Genomic DNA, 16,980 nt, shown 5'->3' with positions numbered 1-16,980 from the left:
CTCTGTAGTGGAACAATGGTACTGTGCAGGTAAGGGTTTTCATGACTATGATTTTAATTATGCATCTTAACTAGCTAACAATCTATACTTTGGCCCAGTGTACATATCGGATGTTAGTTACAATAAGAGAATAAGGTTAAAAAGCTAAAATTAAGGAAACAGCCAACATTCTCTCTTTGTCCAAAGGGGTGAGTCAGGGCAGGGTGTGGAGGGTGAGAGGTCACAGTGCAGCCTGCCCTTCGGCAGCGACTAGGGTAGTAGATGGTCCCTAAGAAGGAGAACATGTCTTTGTAGGCTTACTTACACTTTTTAATTTTGATGTAACTCTACAGAAGGCTATGATATACTCTGCCACAGTTAATCAAACAGGCTAGGTTTATAATACACAAACTGATTCATTATACCACCCCTCAAAAGGAGGGTGCTAGTAACCTAATAACTGAGATAAGAATATAAAGTTGGGAGGCAGAGGCAGGTGGATTTCTGAGTTTGAGGGTTAGCCTGGCTACAGTGTGAATTCCAGACAGCCAGGGCTATATAGAGAAACCCTGTCTCAAAAAACCAAACAACAACAACAACATAATAATAATAATAACAATAACAATACCACTCAAAGCCCTGTATCTGGGCCTGGGTGGTAGCTGAGTTGTTCAGCCTGCCAGCTCTCACATGCCTGTACCCCTAGGGCCAGCTCTCCAGCTTTGCCTAGGCGAGGGACTGACTCCCATGCTGCCCAGGGGAGGTGTGGGGCCAGCTCTTCCATGTGTCCCAGCCACCTACTCCTGCTGGATCCCATGAAGGGACCAGTTCTGCAGAACTAAAGCTGCAGGATCTCTATAACGCAGGGCATCAGCAGGAATGGTCCTGCTGAGGATCCAGTATTGATAGTGTAGTGAACATCAGAGTCCTGGGACCAGACCAGTAACTCATTGCAATGAGCATCTGCAAGTACAGCTCTTTGGACATAGTGATACACTATGACATACCACAGCCGCCACAGCAAGATGTGGGCTTTTTTGCTCTTGTCTATTTGTTTTTATTCTTTCTTTCTTTCTTCCTTTCTTCCTTCCCTCCCTCCTTCCCTCCCTCCTTTCTTTCTTTCTTTCTTTCTTTCTTTCTTTCTTTCTTTCTTTCTTTCTTGTTTTGTGGGGAAGGTTAGAAGGGCGGAGGGCTGTTATGGAGGAATGGGGTGATAAGTAGAATTGAGTGCATGATGTGAATCAATAAAGTTTTTTTTTAAAGGATATCACTACTGAGATGAGAAGATAGTTCAATGGGTAAAGTACCTGCCATGTAAGCTGCCATGTAAGCATAAGGCTTGAGTTCAGATCTTCGAAACGCACATTGAATCAGATGCAGACACAGCAGCACTCACTAGTGGTGTGGGATATAAACAGAATCACTAGAAGCTGACAGGTCAGTTGTCTGGCATTAAGATTCCATCTTAAACATGGTGGAAAATAAGGGCTGACAGCCAAGGTCATCCTTTGACACCCACTTGCACACTGTGACACATGTGCACTGCCCTTCAACACACAGGTACACACAGGCAAACACAGATACACATGTATTCATACATACACACACACAGGCACATTCATGTATGCACATACACATACATATTCACACACAGGTACACACACATATGCACATACACACATATGCATTCACATACACATACAAATATACATATGTAGTATGTGTTACTGATTAAAATTGCCAGGTGTACTGGCTATTTTTGTGTCAACTTGACACAGCTGGAGTTATCACAGAGAAAGGAGCTTCAGTTGAGGAAATGCCTCCATGAGATCCAACTGTAAGGCATTTTCTCAATTAGTGATCAAGGGGGAAAGGCCCCTTGTGGGTGGGATCATCCCTGGGCTGGTAGTCTTGGGTTCTATAAGAGAGTAGGCTGAGCAAGCCAGAGGAGGCAAGCCAGTAAAGAACATCCCTCCATGGCCTCTGCATCAGCTCCTGCTTTCTGACCTGCTTGAGTTCCAGTCCTGACTTCCTTTGGTGATGAACAGCAGTATGGAAGTGTAAGCTGAATAAACCCTTTCCTCCCCACTTGCTTCTTGGTCATGATGTTTGTGCAGGAATAGAAATCCTGACTAAGACACCAGGCATTCGTTTTCAAATAACTACCAATGAACTCACCAATATACCTCTTCTCCACCAGAATCTTAATCGTGGCCTAAATCAATTGAATCCATTTATAAAATGTATAATGCTGATTAATTGCCTAATAATGACTGTGATGTACCATGAACTTCAGGAACTCAAATTAATCTTTATAAAGGAAATTCAACTTAGTAGCACTTTCATAACAATGAATTCTAACCTTCTATAAATTATAAATTAATTTAGAGTAAATCAAAAAATTGTTAGCCAGAATAATAAGCAATGTTTCCTCTACGTCTGGATTAAAAGAGGCTGGTCTGGGTACACTTCTGTACATTAACATATATATAAAGGCCCTATATCTTTGCATTTGCTAACAGCTATTATCAGCTGTTGAGCTAGGAAAAAAACCACATGATGGCAATAAGTACCAAGAAGAATAAAATAGTCTGTTAAATTGCAATTATATTTTCACACATTTTCATTAACTAAACAACTTCTAAGGCTGAGCTATATTTGCATTTTTGAAAAGCTTGAATCTATAATGCTACACATACCTGTTCAGTCCACACACAGCAACCTACCCTGCACATATTCTGAGGGCTTATGTATCATCTACAAGAAAGTTCTGCCATTTTGTCAATTTCTAGGTAATTCTGCCTTCTGGTCCTTTTCTGCTTCTGAGTTACAATCCCAATTCTTCCACGTGTTTAGTGTTCTATTTAGCATAGTTTTCTCTACAGCGCCCCTGCTGGAGGACTTTGGATCCACAGCTGCCCATTTGCAGACAGGGTCTATCTTGTCACTTGATCCAGACTCAGGGGCCCAGTACAGAACTGTTCTGAGTTGTGAGTGGGGGTGGGGGGTGGGGGTGGGGGTGGCGGTAGGGGTGGAGCTCTTTCTGACTAACGCTCAGGAAGAAAGCAAGAGTCTGGAGGAAGCACGCCCTTTATTGATATTCTAGCTCTGCTCTAGTAGTCCAGATGCTTAAATTGGAGCTGAAAATAGAAGCAGATTAAGGTACAACTGGATTTTCCTCAAGCCTCTGTTCCGATGTTTAAAATTAAAACTGCCCTTGCCTTCAGGTAAGTATGGCGATAAATGAACATCTTAGGGACTAGGAGCTAAGGTAAGACTGAGAAATGACAGAAGACAGAACAATAGCAGGTGGGAGGTGGGGGAAGCCCAGAGAACCCAGAAGCACGGAGAAAAGGAGAAGTGGGGAGAACTAGGTATTGTTGAGAGGGGGTCCCTATGGTGTCTCCTGACCTAAAGGGGGAACTTGAGGTATGGTGAAGCCAAGCCCTAAAGCTGGCTAGTTCTTCCTTCTGTCCACTCCTCTTTCTGTGTCTGTCCATTTTCCAGTGCAGTTTATCATCCCATTAGAGGAAAACCTTCTAAGTAGCAGAGTATGCTGCCATCCTGGTTGGTACTCTCTACAGATTTACTAGATAAACAGCTTAACAAACTTTGTCCTGACACTTGTAATTCTCCTTCACAAAACAATAGAAAATGCTCAGATCTTACCATGTCTAGTGAAATTCCTGGAATACCATGGATATTTAACCAATTTAATACCTTAAAAATTCTCTAAGCAGAATTGGCAAAAATGCCCTTTTACATGTCAAATAAAAATATTATACAAGTATCAGAGACAATTACCACCTGTAGTTTTCAACAATACATTTAGAAATGCTTGCATAGGAAAAAAAAATACCACAAGGTGATTTTTTTTAAAAAATCATTTAAAATTTTGAAATTATTTTTGAAACCAGCCTGGTGTTTTAGCAAAGCAGAGTTTACTTACTACTTGTAAGTTTCCGAACGAATATATTCGAAAACATGGGAGACGCCAAGCTGGAACTGGTCAGCAATCGGGGTAACCCAAGGGTTGTTCTCTGCTTTGAAGACCTGCTTCTGACCAGTTAGATCCAAGTTGCCTGAAAAGAGGAAGAGGAACAAAAGGAAGTTAAAAGTTCTATCATCCAATAAGAGGAGAGTGGAGAGCTCCTTGTGTATGTTATAAGACATGTTTATTTGATTTTTTAAAAGCGCTTATCCGAAGTCATTACTGGTATACTAGGCAATGTTGATGATGAGACCCTGATTCAAGAAATGGCTGCCAAATGAAGGAGGAAAGTAGAAAGGAAAGAAAGGGGGGAGGGAGGGAGAGGGGGAGGGAGGAGCGGAAATAGAAAGAAACCTGAGAAAGCACTTTTCTAGTTCAGCATGCTTTATTCTAGATATCTGTTACAGAGATTAAAAGTCTTGTACAAAGCTGAAAGAGAGATGAGAAAGATGGTTCAGTCAACAGCTGAGAGAGCACTGCTGTTGAGAGGGACCAAGTTTAGTCCTAATATGCACATACATTGGCTCACAATCGCCTACAACTCCAGTTCCAGGGCTATTCAACACGTCTGCCTTCCAAGGGTACCTTGCACTCACACCCAAGCAGATACCCACCCATGGACCACCCAGCCAAGCACATATCCACCCATGCACATAATTAAAAAGCCCCTGCTGATGTCAAGATGCATCTCTCCTTGTGTGAGTAGATCCAAGGCAAATGAGGTCAACAGAACTTTCTTCATCACGCACAAAACCAGAGTGAAGCAACAGGAGCAGATTACCCTAGCAGTGTTACTGTGGACCATTCAAGCATGATGAACACATCGCAAATCAGTCCTAAGTGAGTCTCATTTACATAGTGATCATAGAGGCTAACAGGGAAATGGTTTACAAATTGCCTTTGAAAATTACTTCCTCATTTAATTTTCTAGCACTCCCCAGGGTCCGTTATTAACATCACTTCAAAGGTGAAGAAATGGAAACTTGGGTGAATGAACTAATATGCTCCAATTTTAGAAAATGTCAGCCCAGGAACCTTGAACCTGGCACCAAGCCTTGTTTTCGTTCTGTGGACAAAGCAATTCAGCTGTGTGTCCACTTAGGTCCGTAATGCTGTCAATAGGGCATTGAAGCTGGTAAGCTCCCTCTTACCCGGGTATCACCCACTCATGATCAGACAGCTCCTTCTGCCCTGACTTTTGATATGTTCAAAAATGGAAAAGGAAACAGGAAGGAGCTTCCTCAAATATGCCGGTCTATAGCAGCCAGACAAGATCAAATACAGAACACTTCAACAGCAGGAAAGGATGTGGCTTGACCTGGAAAGTCCCCATAGGCCTTTCCTGAAAGTTCTACTATGCAACTTATCCAGTCTTGTGGTCTACAGCACAGGGCTGTTTGAACAGAGACAAATAGCAATTACCCTTCTCAAAACACTTCAAAGTGACATGGTTGTCTTGTTCTGACGCATGAGTGGCATTCTGTCAGAACGGATGGTCAGGACAATGAAAGTATGTTCTGAGATACAAGTAGACCACAATACAAATATTTTCTAGTTCATCTGAGCTCTGGGAATGAAAAAATAGACATTTTTTTCCTTTTTATAGTGTGTGGTACATGCATAGGTTGTGTGTGTGTATGTGTGTGTGTGTGTGTGTGTGTGTGTTGTGCATGCATGTGTGCAGACTAAAGGCAAAAGTCTGGAGTCTTCCTCACTCTCCATCTTACTTTCTACAGAACATCTCTCATTGAGCTTGGCAATTACTGATTCAGCCAGACTGCCTGGCTAGCAAGGCCATAGGATCTTCCTGTCTCTCCCTCCCCAGTGTCAGGATCAAAATGAACATGATCATGCCTGGCCCAGCGTTTTACACAGCTGTTAGGAATTTGAACTAAAACCCAGACACTTTACAGGGTCTATACTTTGCTACTTCGCTGACTAAGCCATCTTTCCAGCTCCAGAAAGTTTTACTAGGATAATGGATACAATTGATTTTTCTTATAACAATGGATAGGTACTTTGATTCTTTCATTTTATAAAAAAAAGTTCTAATAAAAACTGGAAAAGCCGGGCATGGTGGAGCATGCCTTTAATACCAGCACTTGGGAGGCAGAGGCAGGCTGATTTCTGAGTTCGAGGTCAGCCTGGTCTACAGAGTGAGTTCCAGGACAGCTGGGGCTACATAGAGAAACCCTGTCTCAGAAACAAACAAACAAACAAAAAACTGGAAAAAGCAGAAAGGAAAATATTATTAAAAAAGAGATCATGATTTTGAAGGATGAGGAATATATGGGAGAGGTTGGAAAGAGAGAAGGAAAGGTAGAAAAACATTGTAATTAAACGACAATCTCAAAAAATAAAAGAAATCATTGAAATCTTAGACATAACTTTTAAAGAAGACTAAATATTAGGGAGGTAATTCATCATATCTTTCTAAAGAAAGAGCTTATTGGCATAAAGTACAAAGATAAGCAGATATATCGCTCTCCAAGAATACTGATGTTATCATTTTCCTCTTCTTAATGATTAAACATCATTAGCTAGCCTTTACATCACTTGGGAAATTAATGAGCTTGATTCTCTTAAGTCATAAGTTGGGGTGTGCCTGGCACGGGTTGCAAATACTCGACTCAGCTGAGCGGCTGCTCAGAGCCTAATCCAGTTGGTGAGGAAGTCACTCTTTGTGGTCCTGACTTCTTTGCTTCAGGGGGCCTTGTTGGGTTCCTAAGGTGAGACAAATCTCTCAATTATATTTTTTCTGTAACTCTCGTTTCGTCTTATGATCTAGTTTTTAAATTCCTAAGTCATATCTCCCATATCATTTTCTCACTAATCCTATTTCTTAAGAATTCTCTTTTCCTAAAAAAAAAAAAAAAAAAAAAAAAATGAGGGTGGTGAGAATTTCTAAAAGTAAGCCTGTATTTCTTCTGTGTTGTATTTTTATGAACAATAAATAGTCCACCCACTGTCTTAGGATGCATGGTCACCCATGGAAGGTCCCCTGTATCCTGCAATAGTCGCTACTGTTCACTAGTAAGTTGGGAATGGAGGGGATACAGGTGAACAAACTCCCACTTCACATCTATCTAAGATGTCATCTAAGCTTACATATTGTCATCCTCCTGCACCTAAGCTCTCTCTACTAACTCAGTCTGGGGTTGATGAGGAAACAAATAAAAAAGATCGCAAGAGGTGGTCAGAACGAGGTGTAAATACTACACCATGATGGGCTTGGGAACTCTTTTCCCTTTCTTGACACTAATGCCTGATCCCCTACTGAGAACTCATGGTGATCTTCATTTGCCTACAACTCTATTCTGCAGACAGAGCATCAGCATCCAGGACATTGTGTCATTCACACTTTATCATGAACTAACTTTCTTTAGCAATGGCTTCCTTTGCATGTGTGCTTTAGACAGGGACTGTGGGAATATGAGATTTTTCATCACTTTGCGAAGAGAAACAGAGAATTTGAAGCGCAAAGGATTTCTGGCCATGCTGGATTTCAGGGTCTTTAGTCAGTGAGAACAGCATGGATTATGGCAAAGGCTAGAAAAGATATCATAGACGAGTATTGGTTATTCAAATTCTATTGACATAAGACACTGAGAAAATAGGGCTCTCTTCTCTCTGGATTATATCATGAGCCCTCCTCTGCCAAGTCTAAAGGCTTGCCCCAGTAATCTGAAAACACAGGGACATGCTGGCATGCTCCTGTGGTTTATATTTATAATATCAGCACTAGAGAGACCGAGGCAGGATGATTGAGGTCTAGCCTAGCCTGGTCTATATAGAGACTCTGTCTCAAAAAAACAAAAAAGTATGATACAAACAAATTTTCAAAGTGGCATGTTGAGGTTTGGTCCATTGCTAGGTATTGTAATGCTAAATACTGGCCCCCAAATTCTTGATGCCCCCCAGGAGATCCTCATGTACACAAAGTGATGCTCTATGCAACCTTGTCCCTCAAGTTATCCCTGATTGGACAATAAACATGCCTACAGCCTGTAGCTGGGCAGAAGAGAGGTAGGCAGGGCTTCAGTTCTCAGGCTTGAGGTCTGGCACAGAGACCATGAGGAGAGAAGAAAATGAAAAGAAGAGAAGACACCATAGGGTAAGGGATTGTGAGAACTGGCTACGAGTGTTGGCCAGTAGGACTAAGAGCAGCCCAGGAACAAGGCAAGTTATCTCAGGGTTAGTGGTAGAGAAGAAGTAGAGGGTCTGCCCAGCTCTAATGCTGTTAATGTGTATTATAAATGCAAAGGTTTTGTGTCTTTTATCTGGAAATTGATCAAAGGTGGGGTAGAAGCCCCCAATTAATTTTAGCAATAGTGGTATCCTTGAACTTAATACCCAGCTACATAAATCTGCAGAAGAGAAGAATCTACAGTCTACTGCCAACTGACTACCAATACACTGAAACTTGGGCCCAGCCTCTGGTTAACTACTCAATAGCTTCTTACAAACCCTGCAGTCTTTTAATGGTGAAGCTTCTAAAAAGAAAGCACAAAAATCCACTGCTCCCTCACTGCCACACTTGGAAGATATACCCAAGGGAATAATGCCAAGAAAGGTCAGCTGTGCCCTTCTGCCTGAAACCCACAGCCCCCTGGAGATCTGTCAGTCCCCAGTGATGTCTCTATTTAGTGCTGTCAGTGGCGACTGGGAAAGCGCAGACGATTGCTAATGACTTCTGCTAACTGGAGCACAGAGGAGATGCCGAATGTAAGCTAGACATGATCCCTTCAGGGAAAAGGAGTCATAACCCGATGTGTGAGAGTGAGAGGAAGCAGAAAGGACCACGCCGATCAGCATTGTCATTTCCATCACGTTGATCCACTCTGCTCTTCTGCTCCCTGTGCAGGGAGCGGGAGGCGGAGGTCCGAGTTACCCTATGCCATTATATTGTGCTTATTTTAGTATCAAACAGTGTCACTGAAGCAAATACACAGGAACCTCACAGCCCCAATATGAACTCAGGGGTGGTGGTGGGGGTCCTGAAAGAAAAGAATGGCTCTAGTTCTTTGAGGAGAAAAACAGAACATCAGCTAGCTTCCTGTTCGATGCCAGGACTATGAAGACCACATGGACTATCCCAAACAAACCTTAAATGAGGAATCAATTCCCTGTGACCAGGATGGGAATTACACGAGATCCTAAAAGAGCAAAGACTCCTCAGAATTATCATGGGAGCCTGGCAAGGTGGGGTGAGCATCTTTTGTTTTTCAACTCAGTGTCACCGGGAGTTAACATAACCCCTGCTTCCATGTAGCTGCTATCCTCCCAGAAACCATCTGTCTCTGGGTTCTCTTAACACCGTTTGTACCAGGCCGGTATGTAGCAGATTTGGAAGAGGGTTAATACAATTAGAGTGGAGATGGACCACTACACGGTGAGTAAAGATGACACCTGTCTCTTATTGGCCTAGCAACAAGTTTCCCTCGCCCCGGCAAAGCTTGTCTGTCAGCTGTCTGGGGTGTGTTCCCTTTTAAGTAATAACATGCAGGCGGCATCTCATCCTGCTGTCTGTCAGCCTGCAATCGCCTTCGTACAGCACGCTTCGGTGCGTCCAGCGAGGAGCCCTCACCCAGCCCCTTTATTAAAAGGCTGAGCGGTACTCTGGTGGTGTTCTAACAAGGATCAGGCAGCAGGATTAAGCACTGTGACAAAGAGGATCTAATAGGCTCAAAAGTGGTGCATCTACCGACATGCTGGCTGGCTCCCAGACAGACTCACTTTGCGTACTCCTCAGCTGGGAGGTGTGGGCCACTGGGGAAGCCAGGCAGCACCGTGATTAGCGGTGACCCTCTGACCGAGGCTGCCATGAAGATCATCTATCATTCAGAGGCGTATTCTGCAATTGCAAATTGGATTTTTCATTTTATTACCTGCAAAAGGACCACATATGCTTCTTTCCCGGCCCCTAGCGCAGCCAAGCTGGCTGCGCGGTGGTAATTGTGTAAACTCTAAATCATGCAATACAATCAATTCGCCTTGCTGCTTATAAACGTGATTGAATGCAATAGGCAACCAAGGCCCCATTAATAAGTACGCTCATTTTCACTTATGGAAATTGCTTGTTTCCCGTAATCACACTGTGAAAATTCTTCCTGAGGACTCAAGATCCTGTCGCGTATGACCGGGAGCACCGTTTATCACATAGCAAGCGAGGGTGTGGGGAGGGGGTCGGGAAGAGCTGGGCAAATTTTTCATGTCATGAAAATGGCATTTCCTCCCTCCCCAATTTCACAATGATACCATGGAGAGCATTTAAATTAATGTACTTGGAAAGTCGGGTTCCCCCTCACTCATAAAAATCTAAGACCACGGTCTAACAAGGCTAACGTGAAAAAGCATGGCTGACTAGGTAGGTACTCCATCATTATGCTCCCACATCTGCCCCAGCCCAGGCAACTGTGCTCATGAAAGAACCCCTCAAGGTATCACGGCAGCTGGAAGATGCTCCTTGCTCTGTACTGAATTCCCATGAGGAAACTAATGACAAACAATGACAACACACACACACACAGCATTGACAGCTGCTCCAGATAGAGTGTGTACATATAAATCTCTATAAGTTGTGTTACTGCGTGCAACCCTGCTAATTACAGATATGTGTGATCATAGCTGGGTGACTATGAAAAGTTCCTCCGCTTTCACCTCCCTCTTAACTGAATAAAAATTGATGAAGCTTATGAAATGATGCTTATGTGGAGACAGTAACAGTAAATATTTGCAAGAATAAACTCAGGGACTGGAACTACCAGGTGAGAAGATAACAGCAATACTGTTCATCGTGGCTTAGTAATTAAAGTAGACATCGGTACGGACTTGACCGGGAAAGAAGTACACTTATAATATTTTTTTAAAAGTATCCAGTATTCTTATGATCTTTTCACAAAAGGCAGAAGAAAAATAATCTCATAGTGTGTGTTTAATTGAATTTTATGTGTAAAATAGAAAGAAGAAAGGGATATTCCAAAGATATATTAACTCTGCTATCCTCAAACAGGAGAAATTAAGGTGAGATACGGATGCAAACCATCAGAGGAAAGGATAACATATTTTCCCTTTAAAGAACTTAGTGTTGTAGTAAGTGTGGTTTTTTTTCATAATTTAAAAAAGATTAAAGACGAAGAGATGAAAGGACATTGAAAGACAAGTTTGTGCAAACAAATTCAGAATACGAAGTGCATGGTCACTGTTACAAAGGAGAGCCTCACATTGTATTTAAGGTTTCTTCCCATCACTGTGCCATCACACACCAGCAGCCCTTACAACTTACATTACACATGACGGTCTATCAGACCCTGAACGAATTGAGGATCTGGGTCTGAGGTTGCCTCTCTTTCCGTGCATCATCAGTGCAATCAAAGCAAGGCAGGATGGCTCCTGACAGCTCTCCAATTTATTCTGCCGGGAATGCAAGGCCACACCATCATTCTGCCAATTGTCTGTTTAGCCTTTTTAGGGTGGGAGCAACCTGTTTTGAAAATAGGCATTCTGTTCATTTAGGCATGCAATGCATGGATGCTTTATCATGCATGCTAAAATAAACAGTTACTCTTCCCAGGGAGTCCAGGGAAAGAGCATAATTCAGATTGAAAAAGATTACAAAACAAAAACAAGGACCACCCTGCCAAACAGATGCAACAAAAGCAGCCCCTGATTTATGTGCACGCTGGCACAAATAGGTCCAGAAGCCTTTTCCCAATAAAGAAAAATCACATCTTACGTCGTTTCCATCTCATGTATTTCTTGGCCATTTTATATATTCGTGGCCCAGAGTAACATGGGACAGGAGGAGCTAGCTCTCACTCACTTGTAGATATGATTACCTAGCAACAGAGCAGAGAGCATCCCCAGTGCACACCAGCACTGTGGCGTTATTTTTGCAAGTGGATATGGCCGTTAATAAATAATTCATGTTCTAAACCTGGCATTTGTTTAGGATCTCCCTATCTTTCTTCTAAACATGGGAGGCAGTACCATTTCTGCTTGCCAGATTTCTCTTGTGTTGTTCGCATAATGTCAGATCGTATGGAATAAAGCTCGCTGATCCTGCATTCTGTTTACCACACACCATTCACTGACTCTGAGACTAGACTGGGCAAATCCTGGGCTCCGTGGAGCTTCAGTCTCCCCATCTGCCAAGGGAGAATAATCATCGGTGGACGGCATTGTGGATTCATGCCAAGGACTGTGCATGAGCGGGTGCTGTAGAATAGAAAGCATCATAGGATTATAAAAATTTATTTTGTTATAATTTTAAGTGAAATCTACAGTGTGCATTTGGAGAACACGTACTTAAAGCAGGTATGACATGTAAGCCCTGCAAGAGTCTCAAAAGTCTATGATCAAGAATAAGGATAAGGGGGTTGCATGCCTGTAATCTCACTACCTAGGAGGCAGAGGCTGTTATAAAGGGAGTTCCAGGGCCATCTGGGCTAGATAAAAAGATCCCACCTCAAAAATAAAGGAAGGCTACCATGCAGGTTAGAAACAATGACTGTATCTATTTCCTTGAAAATCGAGTTTGCTAGTCAATAGTAATCTGCATCTTCTCCATGAGAAAGGGCCAGTCTGTCTTATTCACCATGACCCTATTTCCCACGAAATTCCCTTGTTTATGGGTCTACTGGAAAGGATTCCTTCGATCCTCTTGAGAAACCAGAAATGCTAATGCTGAGGAAGTCTCGGGTGATATGGAAACTGGGGTGGGGGTGGAGGCTATTTATTTAAGCGATTTAAACTAATAACAAAAAACACCTATTTGAATAATAAGCATCGGCATCACTACTCTAAATAGAATTGATACAGCTGCCAATAGCCCATTTTCACTCGATCCATTTAACTTAAATACATTGGACTTTTCCCTTAATGATAGGAACATTTCTGCCTAGTTGAACACCAAGTTAGCACACTACCTCAGATACCTTCATTCCCTTACCAGCACAGTATGCATGACAGCACCCCTTAACGGCTTTGTGATATAAGTAACAGAAGTTATTTGTTTTGCAGTTCTCAGAATGTCCTCTGCCCTTTACTTCTTAGTAGCCACAACTGTATTACCAGACAGAAACAAGCCACAAGAGGAAGGATGCCTGGGGTTCGGTTGGATGTGGCAATGAAGGCCTGCTAGAACATGCCCATTCTCACCATGGCAGGAAAAGAAGACAGCAGCTGGCCAGAGACCCACCTTCAGTGACCTCACTACCTTCAGCTTGGCTTTACCTTACCAGCTTTCCAGGCTTTTACAAAATAGTGCCACTGTTGGTGATAAACCATTCAAAGCACCAGCCCATGGGGCACATTTAGATTTTCAACCCATATATATTCTATCAGATGATGTATACGCAAAGAACTATAATTCCTTGAGGTTACCAGGGTTCCAGAAATGAACACTGTCTCTACTTTGCTGCTCAGAACACCAAGCTGCTCCTGCTCTCTAAAAGGCTATTAAAATGTTCACATGATATGACTGAGGAATTTGCATGGTGTGGATATATGCAAAACTATTCTGAGAGATTTAGTAGCACAAATATTCAATTTAAATATTGCTTCTGTTGTTCTTCCTGAACAACTAGACACAGCTTAATATCTAATTCTTCGTTAATAAATTATTAACTATTTATAGATGGCATAATATAGAGTTACAGGATTTAAAATGGTTCCAAATAAAATTTAATGACATTGGCTAATGGTCTTGACACTATATTGAAGGATGAAAATATAGGCTGTAAAACTTAGAAAAGAATCTTAATTTCTATTAAGACTATGTACATATAGTAAGAAGAAAAAATAAAACATACTTAAAACATATGAATATGGGGCTGAAGAGATAGCTCAGTGGTTAAGAGCATTGACTGCTCTTTTAGAGGTCCTGAGTTCAATTCCCAGTGATCACATGGTGGCTTACAACCATCTGTACATGAGATCCAATGCCCTCTTCTGGTGTGTCTGAAGACAGCTACAGTGTACTCATATAAACTCAAAATAAATAAACTATATATATACACATATATGTATATATATATATGTGTGTGTGTGTATATATATATATACATATATATACATATATGTGTAGATATGTGTGTATATGTGTGTGTGTGTGTATATATATATGTATGTATATATATATATATATATATATATATATATATATGCCTACAAATGGAGGAAAATAGAACTAAATACATTTCTGGTTTTTAGGTATACAAACACTGCGATTTGAAGATATGTCAGCGATGAGTATTTTCTCTCATCCTTGGGGATACCTTTCCACTGTCCTGTCTCTCCGCACTCTTTCTTTTTTCCGCAGCATCTTGCCATGCTCCACGGATGACTCTGGAACTCCTCAGTTCATGGGATCCTCCTTTCTCAGTCACTCAGTCCAGCTGCTCCTGCTGCTATAGTCTGTCTTTTGGCAATACATTTATTTCCATGGAATTCAGTTTATCTATTTCCTATTTTGGTTTTTGAAAAACATATCCAAAATAAATCATCAAAGTTAATGTCATGAAGCTTTTGCCTCGTGTTTTCACTGTAAATACTAACTGTTACTTGTAGGTATCCTGGCTAGTTTTATGTCGGCTTAACACAAGCTAAAATCATCAGAGAGAACTGAACCAAAATTAAGAAAATGCCTTCATAAGATGGAGTTGTATAGATAGGGTCATCAGTGCAGGAGAGCTAGCCCTGCCTCTCACCAGCTGTAGCCCTTGGAAGAGCAGGCCTACACCTCGCCTAGAGCAGAACTAACCCTGGTGGTGAGGGCACAGATGAGCTGTCCCTGAGATCAAGAATGTGGGAGAACTAGACTGCCACTCTTCTGCCATGAGGTGGCATGGGTACAGGGCTAACATCTTCCCTCCTCACACCTTACCACCTGCTGCAGTCAGGAGAGCAGGCCCCAGGGTCGTAAGAGTAGGTGAGCTGGTCCTGTCCATTGATGGATGCAGCACTTGGGAGAGTAGGCCTTGCACCTTGTTTGCACAGCATAGTAGAACTGAGCCCTGGTAGTGGTAATGGTGTGAGCATGCCCCCAAAGTTGTGAGAGAGGGATACCTGGGCCCACCATTCTTCTGCTGTGAAGTGGCTTGAGCAGGAGGACATGCCCTTTGCCCTCTTGTTCCTCAATACCTGAGGCAGTGGGGAGAGCTGACCCTGAGGCCATAAGAGTGGGTGAACTGGCCCTACCCATCTTCAGCTGTAGCACTTGGGAGAGCTAACCTTGCACTTCACCTGGGCAGTACAGTCAGTAGAGCTGGCTCTCATGGCATTGGTGTGGGTGAGCTAGCACCAAGAGCAAGAGAAGAGACTGGCATGCTGCCACTGGCAACACTGGGTGGCCTAGCCTGAGCAGCGATGAAGACCTCACCCTGGTGATGCTGATAAAGGATAGACAGTACCCTGACCAGCTCAGCTACCACTCAGGCCTAGATCCAGAGCTAAGAGTTATCCTGTCTCCAAATCTGTATCATCTGGGAATGGTGAGGATGAAAGGGCAGGTCCTGCTGATTCAAAGTTTCAACATCTCTATGGCAGGGTAACAACTGGACAATCGGGAGGAGACCCAGTGAGGATACGGTATATAATGTGTCACAGAAGCCAGAGATATTGAACCAGAGCAATGAACAATAACTCATTGGAATGAATATTTGCAAGTAAAGATGTGTGAACAGAGGGGGCATTGCCTTAGTTTGGGTTTTACTGCTGTGAGCAGACACCATGACCAAGGCAAGCCTTATAAAGAACAACATTTAATTGGGACTGGCTTACAGGTTCAGAGTTTCAGTCCATTATCATCAAGGTGGGAGCATGGCAGTATCTAGGCAGGCATGGTGCAGGTAGAGCTGAGAGTTCTACATCTTCATCTGAAGCCTGCTAGTGGAAGACTCATTTCCAGGCTGCTAGGATGAGGATCTTAAAGGCCATGCCCACAGTGTTACACCTACTCTAACATGGCCACACCTTCTAATAGTGCCACTCTCTGGATAGATGCAAACTATCACAGATATACTGTGGGACACACTGTGACATATTACAGCTTTCATGATGAGATGTTTTCTATGCTTTGTGTACGTGTGTGTGTGTGTGTGTGTGTGTGATTTTGAGGGGAGGTTGCCAAAGTGAAGGGCAGATGTGAGGGAAAGGGTGGATGAATGGGACTTGGCTATATGATGTGAAACTCACAAAGAATCAATAAAAAGTTTTTGTTTTTTGTTTTTGTTTTTTTAATTGGACTGTATATAAGCCTATAAGGTATTTTCCCAATTAGTGATTGGTGAGGGAGGGCCCAGCTCTTTCTGGGTAGTATCATCCCTAGGCTGGTGGTCCTGGTTCTATATCAAAATAAGCTGAGCAAGCCAGTAAACAGCACCCCCTCCAGACCTCTGCATCAGCTCCTGCCTCCAAGTTCCTGCCTTGCTTGTGTTCCTGTCCTGACATTATTTTAATGATGAATTCTGAAGCATAAACTGAATAAACCCTTTCCTTCTGAAGTTGCTTTGTTCATGTTTATTGCAGCAATAAAAACATTAATTAAGACACAGGTTTTCCATTTTGATCTTTGTTCCATTCTGATGTTTGCATGTATTATTGAGTAAGAGTTCAACTTCCTTGCTTTTTTGCACACACCCATACAATCTTCAAAGCCTCAACTTTTGAAAGAGTTGCCTGTCCTCCATTAGATGGTCTTGATATTCTAATTAAAAAAAAATCTTTGAGGCAACATTTATTTATTCCCTTTTTGACAGGAGTTATGTCTCCAGTGAGATGGAATTTTAATGCTTTTTTGACTTGTATTCCAAGCTGAAGATGAATAAAGAGGTTGAATCCTGTTCATAGCATCCAAAGATGGTGAGGGAGAACACAGCCTTGTATACTGTGTGTGAGAAGTCCCATGATTACAGCTACTACAGAAACTTTATGGCACTTCCTTTAAAAAGATATGTGCATATAATATAGCCAGGTACACACTTAAGGAAAATCAAGCCACTGCACAAGAG

General features: G+C 42.3%; 1 protein-coding gene across 2 annotated transcripts in view; it reads right to left on the bottom strand.

Moving 5' to 3' along the window:
• Rsu1 (Ras suppressor protein 1) overlaps positions 1 to 16,980 on the bottom strand; it is a 194,962-nt gene that overhangs the window by 92,759 nt on the left and 85,223 nt on the right. For both annotated transcript variants that reach the window (XM_021149442.2, XM_021149446.3), the window contains exon 8: positions 3,929 to 4,061. In XM_021149442.2, the coding sequence (XP_021005101.1) occupies positions 3,929 to 4,061 (133 nt within the window). The remainder of the gene's footprint in view (positions 1 to 3,928; positions 4,062 to 16,980) is intronic.

The sequence above is a fragment of the Mus caroli genome, unplaced genomic scaffold (genome assembly GCF_978045245.1).
Source record: "Mus caroli unplaced genomic scaffold, Mus_caroli_1 scaffold_2, whole genome shotgun sequence".
NCBI classification, from domain to species: Eukaryota; Metazoa; Chordata; class Mammalia; order Rodentia; family Muridae; genus Mus; species Mus caroli.
This window is presented reverse-complemented; position numbering and strand designations above follow the sequence as displayed.